This window comes from Canis lupus, chromosome 1 (assembly GCF_003254725.2).
Source record: "Canis lupus dingo isolate Sandy chromosome 1, ASM325472v2, whole genome shotgun sequence".
NCBI lineage: Eukaryota > Metazoa > Chordata > Mammalia > Carnivora > Canidae > Canis > Canis lupus.
The window spans coordinates 97,270,177-97,291,784 of NC_064243.1; the positions used below are offsets into that span (position 1 = coordinate 97,270,177).

Consider the following 21,608-nt stretch of genomic DNA (forward strand, 5'->3'; position numbering starts at 1 on the left):
GGGCCGCTTCTGACCGACTCCCTCCTGCTGCAAATGGAGCAGAACCAAACATCCCGTCGCTTTCGGCCAGGACTCGTAATCCCCCCATCCAAGAGCTCATCCTCCTGGAAACACTGGGGCCTACAGAACCTGACACCCCGAGTCTTCCCCTTCCCTGGGCACCAGCTATGCCGGGGTCGGAGGGAAGTGCAGGAGGCACAGTCCCCAGGTTCCCAGGGTGGCTTCAGTCCTGGGGGAACGCTGGCACCATGGGGGAGGCCAGGCCGCAACCCTGCACCCCTGGTGCAGATGAACCCCCCATGCTAACCTCCAGTGACAGGTTTACAAGCAGGCTTTTGGTTTTATTATTTTTTTTTTTAACAAACACACACGGGACACAGTAAAGAGATCTAATGCATATGTTCTAGGTGGCTTTGAAACTCAACCCCTCGATGACCCGCAGCTGTTGGCACAGGCTGTACATGCTGCTATTAAAGTCTATCATTTTCTGCATGTATTGAATGCACACGATTACTCCTTTGGGTTTTTCCACTCAAACTGTTTGCAAGTTTTGTGTTCTCACAATGGGAAGTCGGGATCAAGGAGCAAGTGTCATCAATAAGAGCACCGGAGACCCAGGAACCCCCAGGGACCCTGAGCTCTGTGGTCACTTCACTCCCTAGGTGAACACGTGGTGCTCCCTGCTGTGTCTTCTTGATGCCTGACTTTTCTAGACATGCTGTCTGACCCGAGAATACACTCCTCTCCAGCGACGTAAAGAAGCCAACAAAAGTGCCACCAATGAGCATCCCCTTCTCTCATCAGTCACAGAAATGAGGGAAGTCTTTGGTCAGGACACGGAGACCCCCCAGGACCCACAGGAATGTGCCTCGGTTGGGAGCATGGGCATCTGATAACACGCAGGAGCCAGCAGTGTCTCCTCCAGACGGTTAACGTGTCAAGGTGTCTCTGGAGTCTTGACTCAGCCGAAATGCCCGGCGAACCAGAAAGCCTCAGGGGCTCTGATGTGAGAGTCCTTTTGAAGGCTGCCTGTTTTGTGTTTGGCCAAGAGCCTGACACGTGAACTCTGTGGGTGTGAGATCTCCACACATGTGTGCACGTCCTCATTGGTGTGTCCTGCAGGTGGGATCCCTGAGGGAAGCTCCTCATGCACAAATACCTCCTGAGGAACCCCCTACATGCGGGGATGGGGATGCAGGGTCGGCTGACCCCATATTGTTACCTACAGCATCACTACATTTCCCGGAAGAGCACACAACTCGGTCCTACTGACCTGGTGCTTCTCTGGCTAGAGGGGACCAGGCTCCAAATAGGATCCAAGTGCAGCCTGTCAGCCTCTCCTAATTCCGTACAAATTTTTCCTCACATCAAACATACCACAGCTTCCTCTGGCCAGGGTGTCTGTCCTCCGCTTCTGCCTTCTGGGCTCTTCTGCTTGGCCCAGGGATGGCCTCTGGGAAGCCCCTGGTGGGCTTTTCTGAGATCTGGAGGGTCACCAGTCACATAATGTGGGTAATGGGGCTGGGGGATGTGTTCAAGTCTCTGCAGGGACACAGCCCTGGGGAGAGGCAGGGATGCAGCTCTCAGCGCACTCTCACTCTCCCAGGGTCCTTTGGACACTGTCAGGGTCAGATCCACGCACCTGAGACCCACCCGGGAGCAGCCTTTTTCAAAGCCTGCTGAACACAAGACTCCGTGTCAGTGTGAGGAGACAGGGATGGGCATGTCCGGCTAATTGCCAGCCTCAGCCTCGCTCCTGGCGGTCCGGTCAGGACACCGTGCCACGTCCTGCTGCCTACAGCAGAAACAGGTGCTGTGTCCTGATGGTGGACGTCAGAAACCTGAGCGCTGCGTGACACAGAAAAGACGAACACGCCAGCATCCACAGCATGCGCGGTCCACGTAGTGTGAAGTTACCAGACATTGCCATGACATTCAGGGAAGCACATTGCGCGTTGTGGGCCCACGACCTTCCCTCCCGTGGGATTCAGGGGAAGGTGGCAGATTGGACGTTTGGAAGACTCACGCCAACATGGACAAGGCAGGCAGGCTGTCTACTGTGAAACAGGCCAGCGAGTCCTCGGGTCCCCTTCTTCCTGGGACGTCCACACCACATGGGCCACACATGGGCAAACAGATTTCCCGAGTGCCAGCTCCAGAACCCCCGGGGGTGACGCATGCAATAAATAAGAACGTGGCTGGGAGCTGAGCACCTCTTGTCTCATGGACATGTGGGGATGGCCATTCCTGGAGGTGGCCATGCTCACTTGCAGAGGATCCCGTTCTGCAGGGTTTTGTTCCCATCCATGATGCACGGCGAGGCAGCTATCTGGGGAGGGTCCTCCTTGCTCTTCGGTGAGGGGCTGCTGTTGTTGCTGCCACTGGACTTGCTTCTGCTGGGGTCGAGAGCGGGCTGGGTGGGTGAGGAGCGGGCGCCCCAGCGCCGGACCAGGCAGGTGCACACCAGCCGGAAGAAGGCCCGCCGCATCTCTTTGCTGGCCAGCGTGTAGATGACGGGGTTCATGGCCGAGTTCATCACCGCCAGCACAATGAACCACTGGGCCTTGAACAGGATGGCACACTGCTTCACCCTGCAGGCCACGTCGACGAGGAAGAGAATGAAGAGTGGGGACCAGCAGGCAATGAACACACTGACCACGATCACCACGGTCCGCAGCAGGGCCATGGACCGCTCCGAGTTGTGGGGGCTGGCCACCCGGCGGCTGCTGGACTTCACCAGGAAGTAGATGCGCGCGTACAGGATCACGATGGTGACCAGGATGGCTGTGAAGATGCTGATGCAGAAGGCGATGTACCTCTTGGAGTAGAGGGGCAGGATGGTGGAGCAGTCGGGGAGGTTGTGCAGGCAATTCCAGCCCAGGATGGGGAGGGCACCCAGCGAGAAGGCGATGAGCCAGCACATGCCAATCAGAAGGAAGACGCGGTGCTTCTTGTTGGCATCGTACGGCCTCATTTTGATCATAGTCAAGTGCCGCTCGATCGCAATGGCCAGCAAGCTACAGGTGGACGCCCCGAGGGCCACGAACATGCTGCCCTCCCTTAGGAACCAGAGCGTGGGAGACAGGCTCAGCGTCCTCTTGCCCGACATCAGAATGTTGACCTTGTAGGCGATGCCGGCCAGCAGGTCACAGAGGGCCAAGTTGCCGATGAAGAAGTACATGCGGTTGTGGAACTTATTGTTTTTCCAGATGGCGATGAGAACCATGAGGTTCTCCAGCACAATGAAGCTGCAGATGATCAGGAACAGCACGGTGGTAGGCATGCTGCCCTCGGGGGCCTCCCTCAGCCGGCCCTCCAGCTTGCCCACGTAGTTGTAGTGCTCGTGCAGGGTCTCGGTCTCGTTCCCGTTCCCGGGAGAGGGCCTGGCGCGCGGCGGGACGACTGTGGCCATCGCTCGGGCGCGCAGAGGCTCAGCTCCGGATCCCAGCAGAGGGCGCCCTGGGCACATCCATACCAGAGAACAGGCGCGGGCTCAGGCTTCCGGGGTGGCCCGGGCGGTGGCGGGACCCCAGCCGGGGCGTGCAGAGCAGGGGGCTGCGAAGATAAAAGTGGGGTGCCCAGAGATTACGGGGGCTCAAGACCACCCAGGGGGCAGCCGCAGCACAGCTGGGGGAAGGCAGCTTATGTGGGGGCCCACGGCTCCTCAGGGGCTGAGGTGGCCGCAGGAAGCCACTTGGTGTCTGCAGCTGCTGGGAGGGAGGTCGGTGTGTGAGCCCCGCGGTCATTCACTCGTACAACAATGACACAACAGACCCAAATACACGTCAGTCTGTCAGGGAATCCCAAGGCACTTGGGGGCGCTGACCGTGCATCCTCCGCCACAGCACAGGAGCGGCCAAACCATGATTCCCTTTACCCCAAGACAAATGGGATCATCTTGGGACAGCAAAATAGAAGGGAACCAGAATGCCGCCCCCGGGAAGCCACCCCTGGTGAGCCTGGAGCAACACTAGGGGAGCAACACCACCCCGATGGCGTCCCTGGGACCAGGGCCAGACACAGAGTGGGGTCCCAACGGCCTACAGGGGAGGCCGGAGACAGGGCCATGCGGCCACCAAGGGCAGGGCAGTGGGAGGCACGACGGCCCATAGCTCCCTGATGGCAGCAGTGTGGGGAGGGGCAGATGGGCCATGAGCCCATACTTCTACCAAGGGTGATAGAAGGAGAGTCAGGGACAAGCACTTGGCCTCTGGACTTGGCTGAAAACCCAGAGCTCAGGTCAGACCGTCTGCGCCCCCGGAACTGAAGCCGTTGTTCGTGAGCAGAGAGAAAGGACCCCGCTGGGGGTATAGGCAGACGGAGGAGGCCCGAAGCCAGGTGCCAGCCATCGGTGGCCCCGGGTTTAAGCCCCCCTCCCCTCTGATACTTCCCACCCTCACCTGAGGCCACACCCATCACCTGTGGGGACATCACCGTCCCAGCTGGACGGGGCTACCAGTGGATGCACTGATTTTAAATTACAAACCTATGTTTAAACATCTACTAATGAGCACATGAGCTTGGCTTAGAACAGCCTGCAGAGTATCCAGTGGTGACTTTTTTTTCTTTCATGACGTTTAAGTCATAGCCCTACTTTGGGTTTGGAGACACACGGGCTCCACACTTGGGGTGTGTTGGGATCTGAGCTCGATGCCAGATTCGGGTACAGCCCGGGAGGTGCTGGGTCCTGGAAGGATCCCGGGGCGCAGTGTGTGTGGCTGCTGTTGGATGAGGAGGAGAGGAGAGTCCGCGGGGCCCTGGCTCCAGGCACCCTTCAGGTCGCTGCCCCACAGGCACTGCTCAGGGCCAAGGGTGCTGTGACACCCTCCCCTCCACCGGGGCTCAGGTTCTCTGAGATCAGGAAAGACGGCTCTGCTCCTTCTTTGCAGGGACTTCTCCCCAGGTGCTGGGGCACCCAGGCCCTGCCTCCTCCGGAAAGCCCATGGGCTGTGGCCTGTGCAGGATGCCTGCGAGGTGTGTGCCGGTAGGTGCCCTGGAGGCGCACGGTCAGCTCGGTGGGCAGCTGGCCCGCCAGCGCCCCGGCCCCACGCACCTTCCTCTAACCCTGGCCAAGCCTTCTTGCCCCGAGTCAGGCTCCCTCTGCCCTGGGGTCAGCCCAGCCCCTCGAGACTTCTCTACTCGCCACTTCTTACGGCAGATCGCAGGCTGTCCTTTAAAGAGCGGGAACAGGGCAGCCCAGTGGCTCAGCGGTTTAGCGCTGCCTTCAGCCCAGGGCGTGATCCTGGAGACCCGGGATCGAGTCCCACATCGGATTCCCTGCGTGGAGCCTGCTTCTCCCTCTGCCTGTGTCTCTGCCTCTCTCTCTCTCTCTCTGTGTCTCTCATGAATAAATGAAATCTTAAAAAATAAAATAAAATAAAGAGCGGGAATAATGACGCTGCTGACCATCCCGGAGCCCAGCGCCTGGAGCGGCTTGCTTCAGGGTCACACAGGGGCAGAGTGCCCCACGCCTCTCACGGCGCCTGTCTGCTCATGGGAGCCCAACACATGCTCTGCTTGTCTGCTGGTTCCTTATCCGCGAGCTGTGAATGGAGCTGGCACGACCTCCCTCTGCTCGCGGGGCCCTGGGCACAGCACAGCCCAGAGCACAGCCAGCCCCACACAGACGGGGCTGACCGACCCTGCCCTACGAGCGTCCTTGTCCATGGAAGAGGCGCAGTACAGAGGCAGGGGCGAGAAGCACACGGCCACCCCACCGACAGTCAGAAGGGAGCAGTGCCCCGAGAACGGCTGTGTCCCAGCCGGTGGAGGGTCGACGTGGCTGCCCCGAGGCCTCCATATGCCCTACATCCACGGGCCATTGTGTCCACAACACCTGCTCCCCTGCCAGGGGCTTCCATCTCAGGAAGGACGGCGGGCGTGTGGTTAACACGGGGTATAATCCTGAGTGAGTTAGCACCCGCACAGTCTGAACTGCAGACACACGAGTGTGACCTGAAAGGGTGAGGAAAGTGAATTGTTGGTGAATTCACACCCAGGAGGGTGAGAAAGGGCTCCAAGCAGCCACATCTGAAAGGTTTGGAAACCACAGTACAAGTGAACCTCGTCTTCTGGGCCTGCTTCCCCCATGGTGACTCCACGTCGTGGATGCTCCCCCCGTGGCACACACTCTACTCCCGTGCTTGTGCCATGAGCACCGACCAAAGGGACATGTGTCCCCATAAACCCACTGCATCTGGAACCTCTTGGACGTAAAGAGCGAGGACACGCAAGTGAAGGGCTACACAGACTCCCATCCGTTTCTTTTCCTCCCCACGTGCCAGGTTTTGAAAAAACAAAACAAAAAACAGAGCAGAGCAGAAAAACAAGCCAAAAGTGAAGCCAAGACCCAGCAATACAAGAGCCACAATGAGAATGGTGTAAGATGTGCCAGAGAGCCACCAAAAACATGCATTTTGAGGGTGAATGTTTTTTCCCACTAATGCTTAATTTATCATTTTCCTTGATTAAATATTCATCACTCGAAGAGCCTGTTTTTTTCAGAGCATCTCTTGCTAAATGCTATTCGCTGCATTTTCATAACTGGAAGACATCTGGCTCCCTTTGGAATCTAAAAGCTTATTTTCTTTGGATTATCAACATTAGAACGCGGACTCCATCCTGAGAGTTACGTGCTGGGCTAAAGGCCAGATTGATTTTGGATGCATCTGAGTGCTGTTATTTGTGGTCAAAAGCATCACAGAGTTCGGGCCCCACCTTTCAGGGGGTGAGGCAGGACCTGGATTTGCGGGAAGAACACTCCGCCCTCTCGCCCTCCACCTCGGAGCGCAAGACCAGGTGGGGCACCAGCCCTCCAGGCACATCTGTTCTGCGGAGTGCAGGGCACTGGGCCATCAAGTCCTGGGGAGCCAGCCTGTCCTACCCGGTGCAGTCACCACCGACCCCCAGAGGGGTCACGGGCTGGGCTTCTCACCCTCTGGAGGGCTGTACGTAGCTGTTTCCGACCTTCCCATAGATGGGGTCCCACAGCATCCGACTGTGCCTGGCATCTTTCTGCCAATGGCACGATGCTCCCTTGAGTCCTACAGGGAGGTGCATTTGGATGCTGGCACTTCCTGCTCCCGTCAAGGGACGGATGCCCCGGCCACTCTTGCCTATGGATATAGGGTGGTTTCTGCACGTCATTTTCCTAGGAAGCACTGCCGGGTGTGGGTGGAGACATCCTTGTGAGCTTGTACCTGTGCTCCCATGGGGTCGTTTGGCTTTCCGAGCGTCGTGGTGGTGTCGGGAATGGGCTCTGACATAGCTGGTCCCTGCAGAGACTGGCCACTGGGCTACCTGGACAAGTCCCCACGAGGGCAAGTTTTACACAGCGTGAGTGCTCACGTTTTGCTTTATTTTAAAAGTTAAGCATCTGCGGCTGGCAGTGACCACCATCTGACGTTTCATTGTTAAGACTCCAATCCTGCGTAATTTCCCCCCAACAACTGAGAAATAAAGGCTGATGCTGAGGAAGGTGGCGGTGTGCGGGCTCGGGAGAGGCACCTAGAAGGTAGCTTCACTGTGTGTCACGCCAGCGGGATTTCTGTCCCTCTGTTCCAAGGGGGTGCATCTGCAGGGAGGGGCAGCCTGGGCCCCCCATGGGTTCCAGATGTGCGCTCTGCACTAGCGATTCACTTTCTCTACACATGACACATGTCAATTTTAAAAATAAACTATAAAAAGAAGGAAACGAAAAAAGTAAAGGGAAATATTTCTGAAAAGCCTGGGGTCTCTCCCTCTCTCTCTCTCTTTCTCTCTCTCCCCATCGTGGTGAACAAGAAAGACAAGAGAAGACAATGAGATTTCTCCGGTCAGACGCAGGGTGCTGCTGGTCAAAGGCACGTTTTCCCAGGGAAATCAACTATCCTCCAGACGGAAGTAAAACACCAAGCATTTGCCAACCAGCGGATTTCTTGGAAAGCAGTATTTTGTTGTTGTTGTTTACAAGAATTTAGGAAAGAAATAACGGGCTGGTCATTTCGATGCCCCAGGAAATTCCTTCGCTAATGAGTACTTCCTCTTGCCCCCAGATTTTGGAGGTGACCTCGCTGGACAGTCAGAGGTAGCTCGGTGCAAGAGGCCTTGCATGCACAGCCCCGCAGGCCTGCCCTCTGCTGGGAGCCCAGTCCTGGGGCCCTGGCGAGACCACTGTGAGGAGCAGGCCTCCCACTACCAACTCACCCGGTGGCTTTCCTACAAGTGACTCTCTCAGCAGGTAGGTGGGTGTTCACACACTCCTCCGGAGCTCCGTACCCGGGGTGGGCTGCAGGACCCCCGCACAGGCCCCAGGCTCTGCCTCCGCGCCCGCTCTCCCGGGTGCCTGGGCTTGTCCACCATCACAAGGCAACCGGTTTGGATACAAGAGGCCTTAAACTCTGCTCTTCAAGCGGATTTTTCAGACTCTCCCTCCTCCGCTTGTCCTAAGTAAGAGCACAGGCTGGACTCCTGCCCAGACTGCCATGGGATGAATGAAGGTGTGCGGGGATGAGCTCCTCCGGGCAGGGAAGGGCTTATGCAAACAGGAGACACCTGGCCAAGAAGTCCTAATGGTGGGGTCTCTCCTACCCTTTCCCTGTGCCACAGCGACACAGCACACGCAGCACACATTGCACCTTGCAGGGTACCATGTCTGGTCCCCATGGCAGCATCTGCCTTTTGAGTGTACATAGAGGGAAGCCGAGGCTGGGGTGTGGGGGTCACTGTCCTTGGTGACACAGCTTGGAGGAGGCGGTGCTGGGCTGGAGATGTGGGTCATCTGATTCCCGTGCACCATGTTAGGGGTCAGCTCTTCTGGAGCGTCCACCCCTCTTGGTGTTCTTCACTTGAAGGTGACAAGAGTGTCACCAGCAGGCTAGCCAAATGCTGGAATGCCGACCTACATGGAAAACCGACACCAGGGAGATGGAGTGGTGTCTGCAGGGCCAAAGAGCCACTCGGACTTGCCCCAGCTCACGGAGCCACGGGCAAGCCGGAGCCACCCCCGGCGGGGCCACATTCTCCACTGGGCAGTCTCGTCGCTGGCTCACCTAGCTGGCCTGCCGCCGAGCCTCCTACAGACCCGCAGCTGCAGCTCCTCCAAAATAGGAGGAAAGAACACAGAACAGACCGTGCCCAGCGCTGTCATAACCGTAACTGAAGCACAGGACTCTCGCACCTGGATGGAGTCCACCAAGCACACCCTATTACCTCCGAGAGCTCATGATACATCTCATAAGGCAATTAATGAATTCAGCAGAAAATGGGTGCAAAGGAATCATAAGAAGTGGCTCCAAACTGATAAGACAGGAATGAGGAAGCCATGTGAGAGGGAAAAGAAAGGTCCCGGAAAGCACGGCCCACGGCTCCGGCTCCCACCACGGAAGGCCTGAGGGTGCCCCAAGGCCCTGCCCACTGTGTCAGCACCGGCTCCCAGAACAAAGTCCTGCAGAAGAAAAGGGGGCTTCACTGCAGGGACACTCACAAATATTCAGATGTTGGCATGCTCAGAGTCTCCTTTTTTTACTGTAAAAAAAACCACACATCCACTGTAGCTATCAAAGTGTCTTCAGAAGGATGGGAAAAAAAAAAAGACACCACAGAGTCAAATCAGTGTCACAATTTCCAGAGAACGGAAAATCAGTCCCCACATTTTGAGAATATTATGAGGCCAACACGGGAGGCTCCTTCTTCAGGAAATGCAAGTTTCTACCATGCACCCGTGGTAGAAAATTAGGACAGCCATGCATTTTATGAAATTCAGAAACAAAGACAAAAGCAGCATTTTCAAAGATGAAACTTGTTGAGAAGCCATCCCAGCTGTATCTTTATGGGGTGGGGCGGGTGGCGGGGAATTGCTCCTAAAGGCTGACCTGTAGTCTCTGGTGTCAGGTGACAGAGCAACCAGACAGGCAGGCCGGATGTGAAGCTCTGTTGACTGAGGAAGCCCAGTGTGTGGTCCTTCTAGGGCCACAGAATTATTCAACCTGAACAGAGCTCTGCATCAGTTCCGAGAAAACTCCTACAGGTCCAGACACTTCCACCAACTCCTCGAGGACAACACACACACCACCACCACCATCATCACCACTGCCACCGCCAGCCAGGGGCATGGCCACCCTTGTCCGTCACACCCCACAGGACAATCCTGCCTTGGGACTTCTAGGAATCACTGGTCTTAACCACGCCCGCAGGATTGCCACTAAAAAAGAAAAGAATGTTGCAAACACGAATGATGAAGATGTGGGTATACAGAGCGGGCTCTGCAACCTCTGACATCCAGACGTGAGCAAGAAGTTCTGGAAGTGCTCAGGGCTCCAGCTGGGGGTGGGTACCATGTGCAGGGTGGACCTTCCGCTTTTGAAAATAATCTTCCAGGAGACCCCGTGTTCATGCCACTCCCTTTTCTTAATCTTCCTAACAAAACGTGTTCCCTTTAAACCCCCAACAAGAAGGCCCTCTCTTACATCTAAATATAAAAACCCACAATGAAACATGTCACCGGGAGTGGCCAGCCCCAGAAGAGAGAGAAAAAGAGAGAGAGAGAGAGAGAGACCATTTGGAGCCGGGGAGGCTGAAAGTGGCAAAGCCAGCGTCCGTCTCCTGCATCAGGCCAAAGAAGGACAAGTCCCTGCCGTTCTCCAGGCTTTGTCTCGCTGGGAGGACAGCGCACTGACTTCCTCGGGAACCTCACAACTGCAAAGTGGCGATGTCACCCTCCAGCCCCGATCCTGACAGCCCTCATTGCCTACTTCCAGAAACAGACGGGAAAGAATGGGACGATGTGGAGAATATCGTTTAAAAGAATGGTTTTCAAAGAAAAAAAAAAAAAAAGAATGGTTTTCCCAGGAGAACGACGACGGCCACCCGGTCCCGGAGCCCCCAGGTCCTCTTCCCCGGAGGACACGTAACTTTTCAATCGCTCTAGGGATAGGGCCCAGGGGACTTCTCTGGAAAGAGCCACTTCTCTTTCCTCCAGGTCCTGAGAATGGGAAGATGACGCTCGGTCTGGACTCCCGGGAGGTGGTTAAAAAGGAACCATCCCCGCGCCCCTGGCTGTGACACGCGCCCGCGTGCACAGGGGAGCCCTCCGTCCGCCCCGGCCGCGGCTGCCGCAGGAGTGGGTGGCCCGGGCAGGGGCAGGCGGTGGCAGGGCAGGGCGCTGTCCCCCGGGCGGGCTGGACGGTGGGAGAGGTGCCCCCCGCCCGGCCCCCGCCCGGCCCCCGCCCGGCCCCCGGCCCGGCCCGCAGGCTCACCGCCGCCTGGGAGGCGTCCTCGCGCCGCGCGCATCCTCGAGGCCCTTCCTCCGCTCGCGGGCGGCCGGCGGGGGCGGGTGGCGGGTGGCGCCGGGCTCTGCCGGGACCCGCGGGCTCAGCCTCTGCGCGCACCCGCCCGGGCCCAAACTTTTCCAGCGGCGCTGGGGGCGGGGCCCGCGCTCCTCCCGCCGCGCGCAGCGCCCGCCCTCCCCGCTCCCGCCCCGCCGCCCCGGCGCCCCTCCCCCAGCCCCCGCCTCCCCAGCTCGTCCTCATCTCTCCGTCCCCATCTCTGCAGCCCACCTCCCTTCGCCCCTCGCGCCTCCCCCGCGCCCTCCTCCCGCCCCCCACTCACCATTCCCACTCCGCGCCCCGTGCCCTCCCGTGCCCTCCTCAGTGCCCTCAGGGTGCAGCTCGTCCAAGCCCCTGCCCCAGGCAGGCCTCTGGCCCTGGGGTGGGTGAATTCTTGGCAGCAGACCCTGGGGGTCTCAGGACCTGGCCTGTCAGGGGCGGTGGGTGGGATGTAGGTTCCAACTGGCCTGAGGCTAGATTGGGGCCAGGCACCTGCAGTGCTCACAGGAGGGGTTTCCGTGGGTGAGGATGATCACCATCATCATCGTTACCATGGCAGTGATCTGGATCATTTCCGTTGAAGTTGCTGACCCTTGGCCCCTGGGCTAGTGGCTACTGGCTGGCGAGCGGACTCCTGGCTCCCGGGCTAGCACGTGGCACCCTCCTCCGTCCTGCCCTGGCTGTGGACCCCAGGCCCCCTGCACACACAGTCACCCAGCTCTCAGGGCTGCTGTCCACAAAGACATTGCACCCTCCTGCCTGGATGAATGAAGTAGTCCAGACCAAGTGCTTCCACGGAATACCCGAGGAAACAACTAAACTACAGAATTTTCTGTTGGAGAAGGAAAGTGAAGGCCAGGTGAACAAACAGCAACCAACCCTAGAAACTCCTAGGACGGGGGTGGGGGGAAGAGGGAAGCTGAGGCTTGTTACCTACACCAAGGGTGTACCTCCCTGGGTAGACAGGATCCAGGCCAGGGGTCCCAGGAGGGAGAGAGGAGGATGTGGGGAAGGGTCTCCCTCAGGTTCCTGCCGCAGATCTGGGGGCTCCCTGCTCCCAGAGAAGGAGTCCTGTCCCACCTTCCTCCACAGCTGGGAGCAAATGCTTATTTGGGGCGGGTTTGAGCCCTAATGGGCGCCTGGCATGTTTTGCACTTTGCTGGCTTTTGTGTGTTTTCCCCACTGAGAAACATGAGCCCTGGACTATGTGAGCTGGAACGCTTGCAGTGTTCTGGCCTCCCCTTGGGGCTCAGAGGACCGCTGACCCTGCCCTGTCCTTGCTGCCACTTAATCCAGTCAGCCTGACCTGCTGGGAGCCCCGTCTGCAGGGAGGCCTTCCAAACTGACTCAGCGTGTCTTGTGCAAGCCCTGGGAAACCGCTTCATCCCAAATTGCAAGTGGGAGGGTGCTTGCCCCCTTCAGCTTCAAGCCAAGCGAAGGAAAATAGATAGCTGCTGCTTTGGCCACCCACCAGAGCCAGGGGACAGTACAGCGTCCTGGCCTCCATGTCTACACCTGACTGGTCAGTCGGGTCATCCATAATTCTTTCAACTAGTTGCTTTGTGCAATGTAAAATTAACTACTGGTGACTGCCTGAAGTTCACTGTGATTGGCGCCCTGTCTTCATTCACTGGAGGGGTTCTGAAATCCAGACTGAACAGGGCGACCTGAGGTCTGGGGATGCCTCCAAAACCAGCCTCAGAACAGGACTCTGGGAACCCTAAAACACACTAGGGCTTTTTATGCAGGTGCCCCAAGGGAGACATGAGGATCGAGGATCGGACATAGAGGCATTCTTGAAAATCCTTTTACAAAAACACTTCTTTCCCCCAAAGATTCTCCTCATGAGTGCTCTCCCCACAACAGCCCTCTCAATGAAGCAGGGTCCCACCCCTCCTTCTCCTCTCTCCCTGGGCTTTCAGGCTCAGATGCTGGGCTCTGAGCCCCTAAAGACCATATTCTCTCCCTACTTCTCTCTAGGAAACCAGGCCTCCCTCCTGACGAGTCTGTTGGATAAAAGTCTCCCCCTCTGCCTCCCTGATTGATTAACCAAGGAAAGCTCTTTGTAGATGCCAGCTCTTAAATGTAGAAGGAATGGAGGAACTAGGAGCTCCGAATTCTTCGTCCCGCAATGAAATAACTGTGTGGGACGGGGCAGCGTGAAAGTGTGTCGATCACACAGTGCTACCTGAGAAGGAAAAAACATTCTCCACTTCCACCGGAGACATCTGTCAGCACCTTCACGGGAACTCAAACTCAGCATCACTGGGCTGAACCGGCCCCACCTCCGGGGATGCAAAATCCAGCCCACGAAATCACCCAGGCTGTGTTCCTACTAAAAACACTTCACTTGAACCAAAGGCCAAGCCTGTAGCTCTCACTTCCAGTTTCCGGGAAGCAGAAGGGATAGAGCTGCTGGTCCACCACACTGGGAGAGAGGACCAGACGGGTGCAGAGAGCCAGGTGGTTGACATCCCTCCAACAGATCAAAGTCCTGAAAAGGGTGGGATTGGTTCTAGTACAAAAACAGCCAAAAAGAAGCAGCGTTTCTGACGACCAGCATGGACCTGACAAACTAGGAGGACATCTCAGAATGGAGGGAGTGTTCAATGATGTCATGGGCTCATTGGAAGTGTGAATTGGGCATGACAATAGCACGATGCTCGTCTGGAAGAACGGCCTTATTTCTGGGAGAACTATTGAGGGTAAAATATCTCGATGTCTAAAATTTGTTTTTAGATGACTCAGCAAAACAATACAGCACACGAAGTTGGTGGGACAAAACCAGTGGTTGGAGGCAGGTGGGGACAAGGTGAGGAGTTGTGCATGTGCTCCCCTTCTCTGGATGTTTGAAAGTTTTCCATAATACGAGGTTGGAGAAAAACAAAATGTCAGATACCGAATACTTTAAAAATGTATCCACTTCTGTTCTCAGGCTGTCAAATCAAGTCGAGGCCTATAGGAATAAAATGAAAAAATAGCATGATTTAATGTGAACGCTTCTGAAAAACCATCTGGTCCCAAACTTGACTATCATTTGAACAAATGAGTTACATATTATGACACATAAGTAATACATGATTGTTTATAATTTTACAAAAAGATTTGTACAGACATTTGCTGTCTGAGCACTGTGGCGCCTACAGCCCCGCCAGCAGGTGCGGGGAGGTTGGAGGTCTCTGACCCTCCGGGATACCGTCCCCCACAGAGCCAAGATGCCCCAGGAGTGGATTTGCAGCAGCTGAGCCGCCGCCAAGTCGGACACCTGGGCCCGGAGATGCACCCCCTTGCTGCCTCCCCTCCCGGCCTCTGCCTCCCTATCCTGGGTGCTTTTCCCAGTCCCCAGGATCAGAATAAGTGGGCACTATACCCACTCTTAGCTCTGCTTTGGCTCTTATCTTGAGGAAAGGTTGCACACCACCTTTCTCGGTTGCTGGAGGCCACTGCTCAGGCCTGCTCGGGATGGAGCCCTGGGGAGGCCAGGGGGCAGCTGAGCGAGCCACAAGAAAGGGTGCCCCGTAGGAGGAAAGGGGCCTCTGTCCCACAGATTGCCCGCATGGAAGTCGTTCACACAGCACCGGGAGAAATGGCGGTCACGCATCAAGGCGGGGACGGATCTGCAGGACCGAAGTTGGCCTTTTGTACAATAATCCCGAGTGGACCCAAGTGAAGCCTCTGACTGGCTGTACTGCTGCACAATACATATTCACTCGCTGACAGACACCTGCCAAGGGTAAGCCGCACAGCTTTAACCGTGACTTCCAAGTACCCCTTGTGTGTCTGTGCCCCTGCCTCCTGCCTCCTGCGGCTGTCTGCACGGCGCTATCAACCAGGAGACAACAGAGATGCCAGGAATTGTTCTGTTCACATTTCTTATTTTGTAAGGGCACCTAGCCAGTGTGTACGTGTTTCTGTAAGTGTGTGACATGTGTGTGCATGTGTGTGGGGGTATATGTGTGCACATATGTGTGTGTGTGCTGCAGAGGGTCTGAACCATGAAGGAGGTAATGGGTCCCGCTCTCCACGGAACATGAACACATGGACCCTCCAATAAAATATAAAATAAATATTTGGTCTTTGTTTCTTTTTTGGCCCAGAGCTCCTAAAATCCTTGAATTTGTTTATTTTTGAACGTTAACGGGATGGCTGGTGGCTTGGGGCCCAGACAGCTCCAGGATGGGGGCCAGTTGACAGAGGCACCGACAGTGTGATCGCAGGGTTGGCACTTCCAGCCTGTTCCCAAATCTCCGGGGAGGTTTGGAGAGATCCCGGGTGGGTGGACACGTCTACGAGCTGAGAGGGAGACGCACCTAGAGAGGGCACAGGGCTCTGGGCCACTTCCCCTCACCCTGCCCGTGCATCTCTTCCATGTAGCTGTTCCTGAATTGTGGCCCTTATAATAAACCAGAGACATAAGTAAAGTGTGATCCTGAGTTCTGGAAGTTGTTGGAGCAAGCAACCAAACCTGAAGTGGGTGTGGGAACCTCCGAATTTGTGGTCGGCTGGGCAGCGGGAGCGGATGGGGAAATCTGAGCTTGGCCTGGGGAGATGGGGAGGGGCTGGTGTGTCTGTGTTTTCCATAGTCTGAGAGCCAGAGAGGAAAAGACCGGCTGGGGGATGGGAGCACCTTTGATTCGGTCCCTCGTCCTGAGAGCTGTCTGACGGCTGGCAGTGAGGTGGGCATCCGAACCCCACAGCCCGGGAGCTCTGTCTTCAGCAGCCCTGGTGCTAACAGGACTCGGTGCTCTCTGTCCAAAACAAGGGCCTTCACAGGGGCCTTTCCCCACCTGGGAAAGTGTGGTGGGGCTGGCTTGCCGGAGCAGTGCCCTGGGCTTAGGAAGACTGTTTATACATACCGTCTGCAGTGTAATTCGACAGAAACGCCTGGTGGTGTTTATCCAGGCGCTCACAGAGCTTGCAGGGGATGCGGCGGTTGTGCGGAAACCTGTCTGCCCTCCGCTTGGACCGGTTCTGTATATTCCACCCGTGCTCCTGGCTTTTTGAACAAGTGTCTGCAACATCGCTGAACAACTTTGCTTTTTCTTGGCTGAGCGAAGCTTTGCTTGGGGGTGGGGGTGGGGAGACAGGGTGACCATGGAAAGCAACAGGAATTTCCTCACTCCAACATCAAAGGCCTGTGGGTTTTGAGCAGGAGGGACAGGAGGAGCTTGGAGGGGATCACTAGAGCTGAGACCAGCGCTCACTGACCTGGGGCTCACTGCTGCCCGCACTGTCTGAGAGCTTCACACAGGCCCACTCCTTAACGATGCTGTGACATCAACACTGTTGATCATCCCATTTTTCAGATGAACAAACCAAGGCACAGAGATGATCCTACATTCACCCCAAGTCGCACAGCTAGTAAGTGGCAGAGTTGGAATGTCCCATCCATTTGGAGTTCCTTAATCTAAGTTGGCTTTTTGGAGATTGCCCCCCCCTCCTGAAAAGCATTAGCCTGAATTTTGTGCACAAACAACCAACCTGTGGAGTGGCCCAGGGACGGCTCCCTCCACCACTCAGGTGGAGCTGGAAGGCAAGAAGGGCAGGAGGATGGACACTATCCACAGACCCTCATCTGGCCAGCTCCCACAACTGTTCTCTCAGTTTGGGACTATGAGCAGCTGGGTCGGGGAGCCAATATGGTAACCTACCCTTACCGACAGCGCCTGTTCCAGCCCGTGAAGACAGCTTGTGCAGGCTGGAGCACTGTGGTGGGCGGAAGAATGAGGAATCTTGCTTCTACCATCATTCTTATTTTTTTTTAAGATTTTATTTTATTTATTCATAGAGACAGAGACAGAGAGAGAGAGAGAGAGGCAGAGACTCAGGCAGAGGGAGAAGCAGGCTCCAAACAGGGAGCCCGACATGGGACTCCATCCCGGGTCTCCAGGAATATACCCCGGGGCTGAAGGCGGCACTAAACCACTGAGCCACCCGGGCTGCCCCATTCTTATTTCTTAATCAAGAAACTTGAGTTTCTGAGAGTCAGAATCTCCATTTGGAAAACGGTACACTGTGCCATCTTCAATGGGTGAAATGTTAACTATCTGGGTATTTAAATGGATCATAGAAGTTCTATAACTTTCTATAAGATGCACGTGTGTGAAAAGCTTTCCTTCCATATTAATTGAAACCATGCAGTAACCTTTCTCCTTGATTAAAAAATGTTTTACTTACTTATTTATTTTTAGTAGGCTCCCTGTCCAGCATCAAATCCAACATGGGGCTTGAATTCATGACCCTGAGTTTTTTTTTAAGATTTTATTTATTTATGCATGAGAGACACAGAGAGAGGCAGAGACACAGGCAGAGGAAGAAGCAGGCTCCACACAAGGAACCCCATGAGGGACTTAATCCCAGGACTCTGGGATCACGACCTGAGCCGAAGGCAGATGCTCCACCGCTGAGCCACCCAGGCACCCCTAAAAAAATGTCTTAAAAAGCTGAGTTTAGGAAAGAGAAAAAGTCTCAAATCAATAGTCTAAACTCTCAAATCATGAAACAAGATAGAGGAGCAAAATAAACCCAAAACAACAATAAAAAGGATAAAAGAAAGATAAGAGTAGAAATTAATTAAATTAAAACAGAGAAAACAAATCAATGAAACAAAAGGTGATTCCTTGAAAGATCAGTAAATTGACAAACTTTTGCAAGACCAAGAAAAGAAGGGATTAAACAGAAGTGCATATTGGGGATGAAGCTGAGACTGTCACTACCCATCCTGAGGGCATCACAAGGATAATAAGGAAAAGGTATGCACAACTCTACACATGTACATTTGACAACTAAGATATAAAAGGCCAATTCCTTGGAAAGTACACATTTCTACAATTCTTCAAATATGACATTAATAATTTGAGAAATGGAATTCATGATTTCTGAGTTCCCCAAAAAAGAAATCTTCCAACTCAGATGGTTTCACTGAAAAATTCTACTACACCATATAAAAAAGGATTAACACTGTCACTAACAATCTCTTTCAGAAAACAAAAGCACTTTCCAAATCATTTTATAAAGCAAGAATTATCCTATGCTAAAAACAGGCAAAGATCGTACAAAAAAAGGACCGCAGGCCAATATTCCTCATGAATACAGAGACATACATTCTTAATGTATGTAGGAATGTAATACATTCCTAATTCTAGCAAGCAGAATTCAGCAATATATGGAAGTAAAGATTACTGAGACCAAGTTGAATTCATTACAGGAATGGGATGCAGGTTTAAGATTTAAAAATCAAGCAATACAATCCATGATATAAATAAAGAAGAAAAAACATATGATTGTATCAATTGTATTATTGACATACATACATATTGATTGTATCAAATTAGATTGTATCTAATTTATAAGAACATTATAAGATGGAGAAAACCTAAATTAGCATCCACTTGTAATAAAATTCTCAAAAAACTAGTAGAGTCAATCCTCCTCAATTTGATAAAGAGCATCTATAGAAAACCTATGGCTGACATCGCACCTGATGGACGATTGAAAGCTTTCCTCTAAGATCAGGAACAAGACCAAGTGCCCACCTTCACCATTCTTAATCAATAGGGTCCTAGAAATCTAGCTAGCACAATAAGGAAAAGAAAGGAAATAAAAGGCATATAGATCAGAAAGGAAAAAATAAAAGTGTCCCTATTTGCAGATGACATAATGGTCTTTCTAAAAAATCCTAAGGAAATCAGGGCACCTGGCGGGCTCAGTGGTTGAGCATCTGCCTTTGGCTCAGGGTGTGAGATCCTGGGGTCCTGGGATTGAGTCCCACATCAGGCTCTGATCTGCTTCTCCCCCTGGCTGTGTCTCTGCCTCTTTCTCTGTGTGTCTCTCATGAATAAATTTTTTTAAATCTTTTTAAAAAATCCTAAGGAAGCTATGAAAATTCACAAATAAAAAATTCCTAGAGCTAATAAACAAGGCTGCAGGATTCAAGATTAACTTATAAAAATTGATTGGTTTTTTTATATACTAGTAATGAACATACAGAAACTGAAATGAAAAATACAGTACAACTTACAGTCACTTAAAAAGTGGAATTCTTAGATGCAAATCTAACAAAACATGCACAGAACTTGCATGCTGAAGACTACAAAGTGCTGAAGAGAGAAATCAAAGATCTCAATGAATGGAAAGACATACCATGTTCATGGATTAGAAGACCCAACATAATAAAAGACTCAATTCTCCAAAAGTAATAAACATGTTTAACACAATTTCTAACAAAAATCCCAGTAATTTTTTTTGGAGAAATAACCAAAATTGTTCTAAGTTATTCAAAATATTCTAAATGATTCTATTTATATGGAAAAGCAAAGGACCTAGGATTACTAAAACAATTCTGAAAACAATAAAACAGGACAGTCACTTTACCAGATTTCAAGACTTATTATATAATCACATTATATAATGTTGTGATGTTGGTAGGAGAGACATTAAAATCAATAGAACAGAACAGAGAACCCAGAAATAACCCCACATAGGTATGGTCAATTGATATTTGACAGATATTTGCAAAAGCAAGTCAATGAAGGAATGATTATCTTTTCAACAAGTGATGTTAAAGTGATTGATTATCCATAAGCAAAAAATGTGCCTGAACATTTATAAGATAATATAGGAGAGCATCTCTGGGCCCGGGACCTGGTGAAGAGTTCCTATACATGACAGCATGGAGGATCCATAAAACACCAAGACACTGGACTGTTCTACAGAACAGATACAACACACAGGCTGCAGCTGAGGAGGGCTGGGTGGTGGGCTCCAAGCCCAGAGAATGTGTGCCCTCTGGGCATTATGCACAATTAGAAATGCCCGGAGGGCATGAGGGCAAAGTGGCGAGAAGGGTCACACCTCTCAGTGGTCAGGCTAAGGCTTTGCAGCTGTCCTGGCAAGGGCGTCGGGGCCTTTGCAGGCTTCGAAGCAGAAGCGTGTCCTGACCCAGTGGGCCTGTGAGCACACGAATTGGCCATGCTGTTCTGCTCTTTGGGAGGGAGGTGCTCTGCCTCGAAGGTGAAGGAAGGCAGAGGTCTGGAGCGGGGGCTGTTCTGGGCTGGTTGCCAGGTGCTGCCAGAACCTGCATTTCAGAATCACTGGGTATGTCAAAGAGGCTGGCTTTCCCTTCTGGTCCACAGATTTGTGTGTCATCCTTGTGCAGGGGCCATGCTAATCTTCTCTGTATCGTTCCAATTTTAGTATATGTGCTGCCGAAGTGAGCACCCTTCTGGTCCACAGAAACACAGATGTGGAGCCTTTAGGGATCTGCTCTTTAACAGACAGGCAGGCTGTTGGGCACACATGGAGGGGAGGGGTCCCGAGTGGCTGGGCCCCCCAGCACTCCCGGGCACCAGCAGTAGCAGAAGCAGCTGACCAGGTGGCTGTGTGCCCAGGAGCTGCCCCACCTGCATCTCTGGCTCACCTGAGCCTGCATCCTCATCTCTGGGTATAGCTGCCTAACATGGTCCCTGCCTGGCCCTAGTCCCTGACACCCTTTGGATCTGGAGCCTTCCTACCCCCAGGGCTCCACCTCCCTATGCTCCCTATGCTCCACCTCCTTATGCTCAGAGGGCTCTGCTCAGAGGGCTCTGCTTCCTCTTCTGCTTATCCCATTGGCTCCCGCCAGTGCTGGGTCAGGATGTCCCCCAGGGTTGCTGGGTCCATCTCCTGCATGTCCTGGCCTGTCCCCGGGAAGGGAGCAGTCCATTCCCACTATTGGGTCCCCATCCTTCACTTGAGCTCTCTAAAACTCCCTCCTTCTCTGCCAACTGCCCATGCAGTCCTGGGCAAAGCCCTGAGCTGCTCCACCCAGCCCCGACTCCACCTCCCAGCCACAAGCAGCTGGGTACACTTCCAGAGTTCTTGCTGACTGGTTCTCGTCATGTCCACTGTGTGGCTGTGAGGGGCCCCTGGGCCTCTGTTCAGCTTTGCTCAGAGACAACTTGCCTCTGTATAAGGATGCCCAGAGCTTTGTCATCACTCACTGCTTTGTTCTCCCAATTAGGAAACAGAAGAAACCAAAAGGGCTGTGTACATGCTCCCACGTCGCAGCCACCAACCCACCAGGCCTGCCCCCGAACGCCCCACTTCCTTCCTGCTGGGAGGGAGGAACGCTACGGAAGCTGCCCACACCAGCATCCCCACTTGCTCCTGGGCCCAGCCATCATCCTGGTCTTTGGCTGGAATGTGACGTTCCAAGGCTCAGCTGCCCTAATTAGGGTAAAAACTGACTCCGAGGGTTATGAGCAAGAACATTCTAAGGTCGAGTGAAAGTGACAGGTGGGTATGTGGCTGTGAGGGTGCTGCTGA

At 53.8% G+C, this 21,608-nt stretch overlaps 1 protein-coding gene and 1 pseudogene across 1 annotated transcript; both read right to left on the bottom strand.

Moving 5' to 3' along the window:
- Nucleotides 1-320: 320 nt before the first annotated feature.
- On the bottom strand, nucleotides 321-11,322 carry S1PR3 (sphingosine-1-phosphate receptor 3). The gene is made up of 2 exons (XM_025423595.3): nucleotides 11,235-11,322; nucleotides 321-3,555 (listed from the first exon to the last, which is right to left on the bottom strand). Exon 2 carries the CDS (start codon nucleotides 3,467-3,469, stop codon nucleotides 2,264-2,266), a length of 1,206 nt encoding a protein of 401 aa, XP_025279380.1. The 5' UTR covers nucleotides 3,470-3,555; nucleotides 11,235-11,322; the 3' UTR covers nucleotides 321-2,263.
- Nucleotides 11,323-20,407: 9,085 nt separating this feature from the next.
- LOC112645787 (U6 spliceosomal RNA) lies at nucleotides 20,408-20,522 on the bottom strand (annotated as a pseudogene).
- Nucleotides 20,523-21,608: the final 1,086 nt, after the last annotated feature.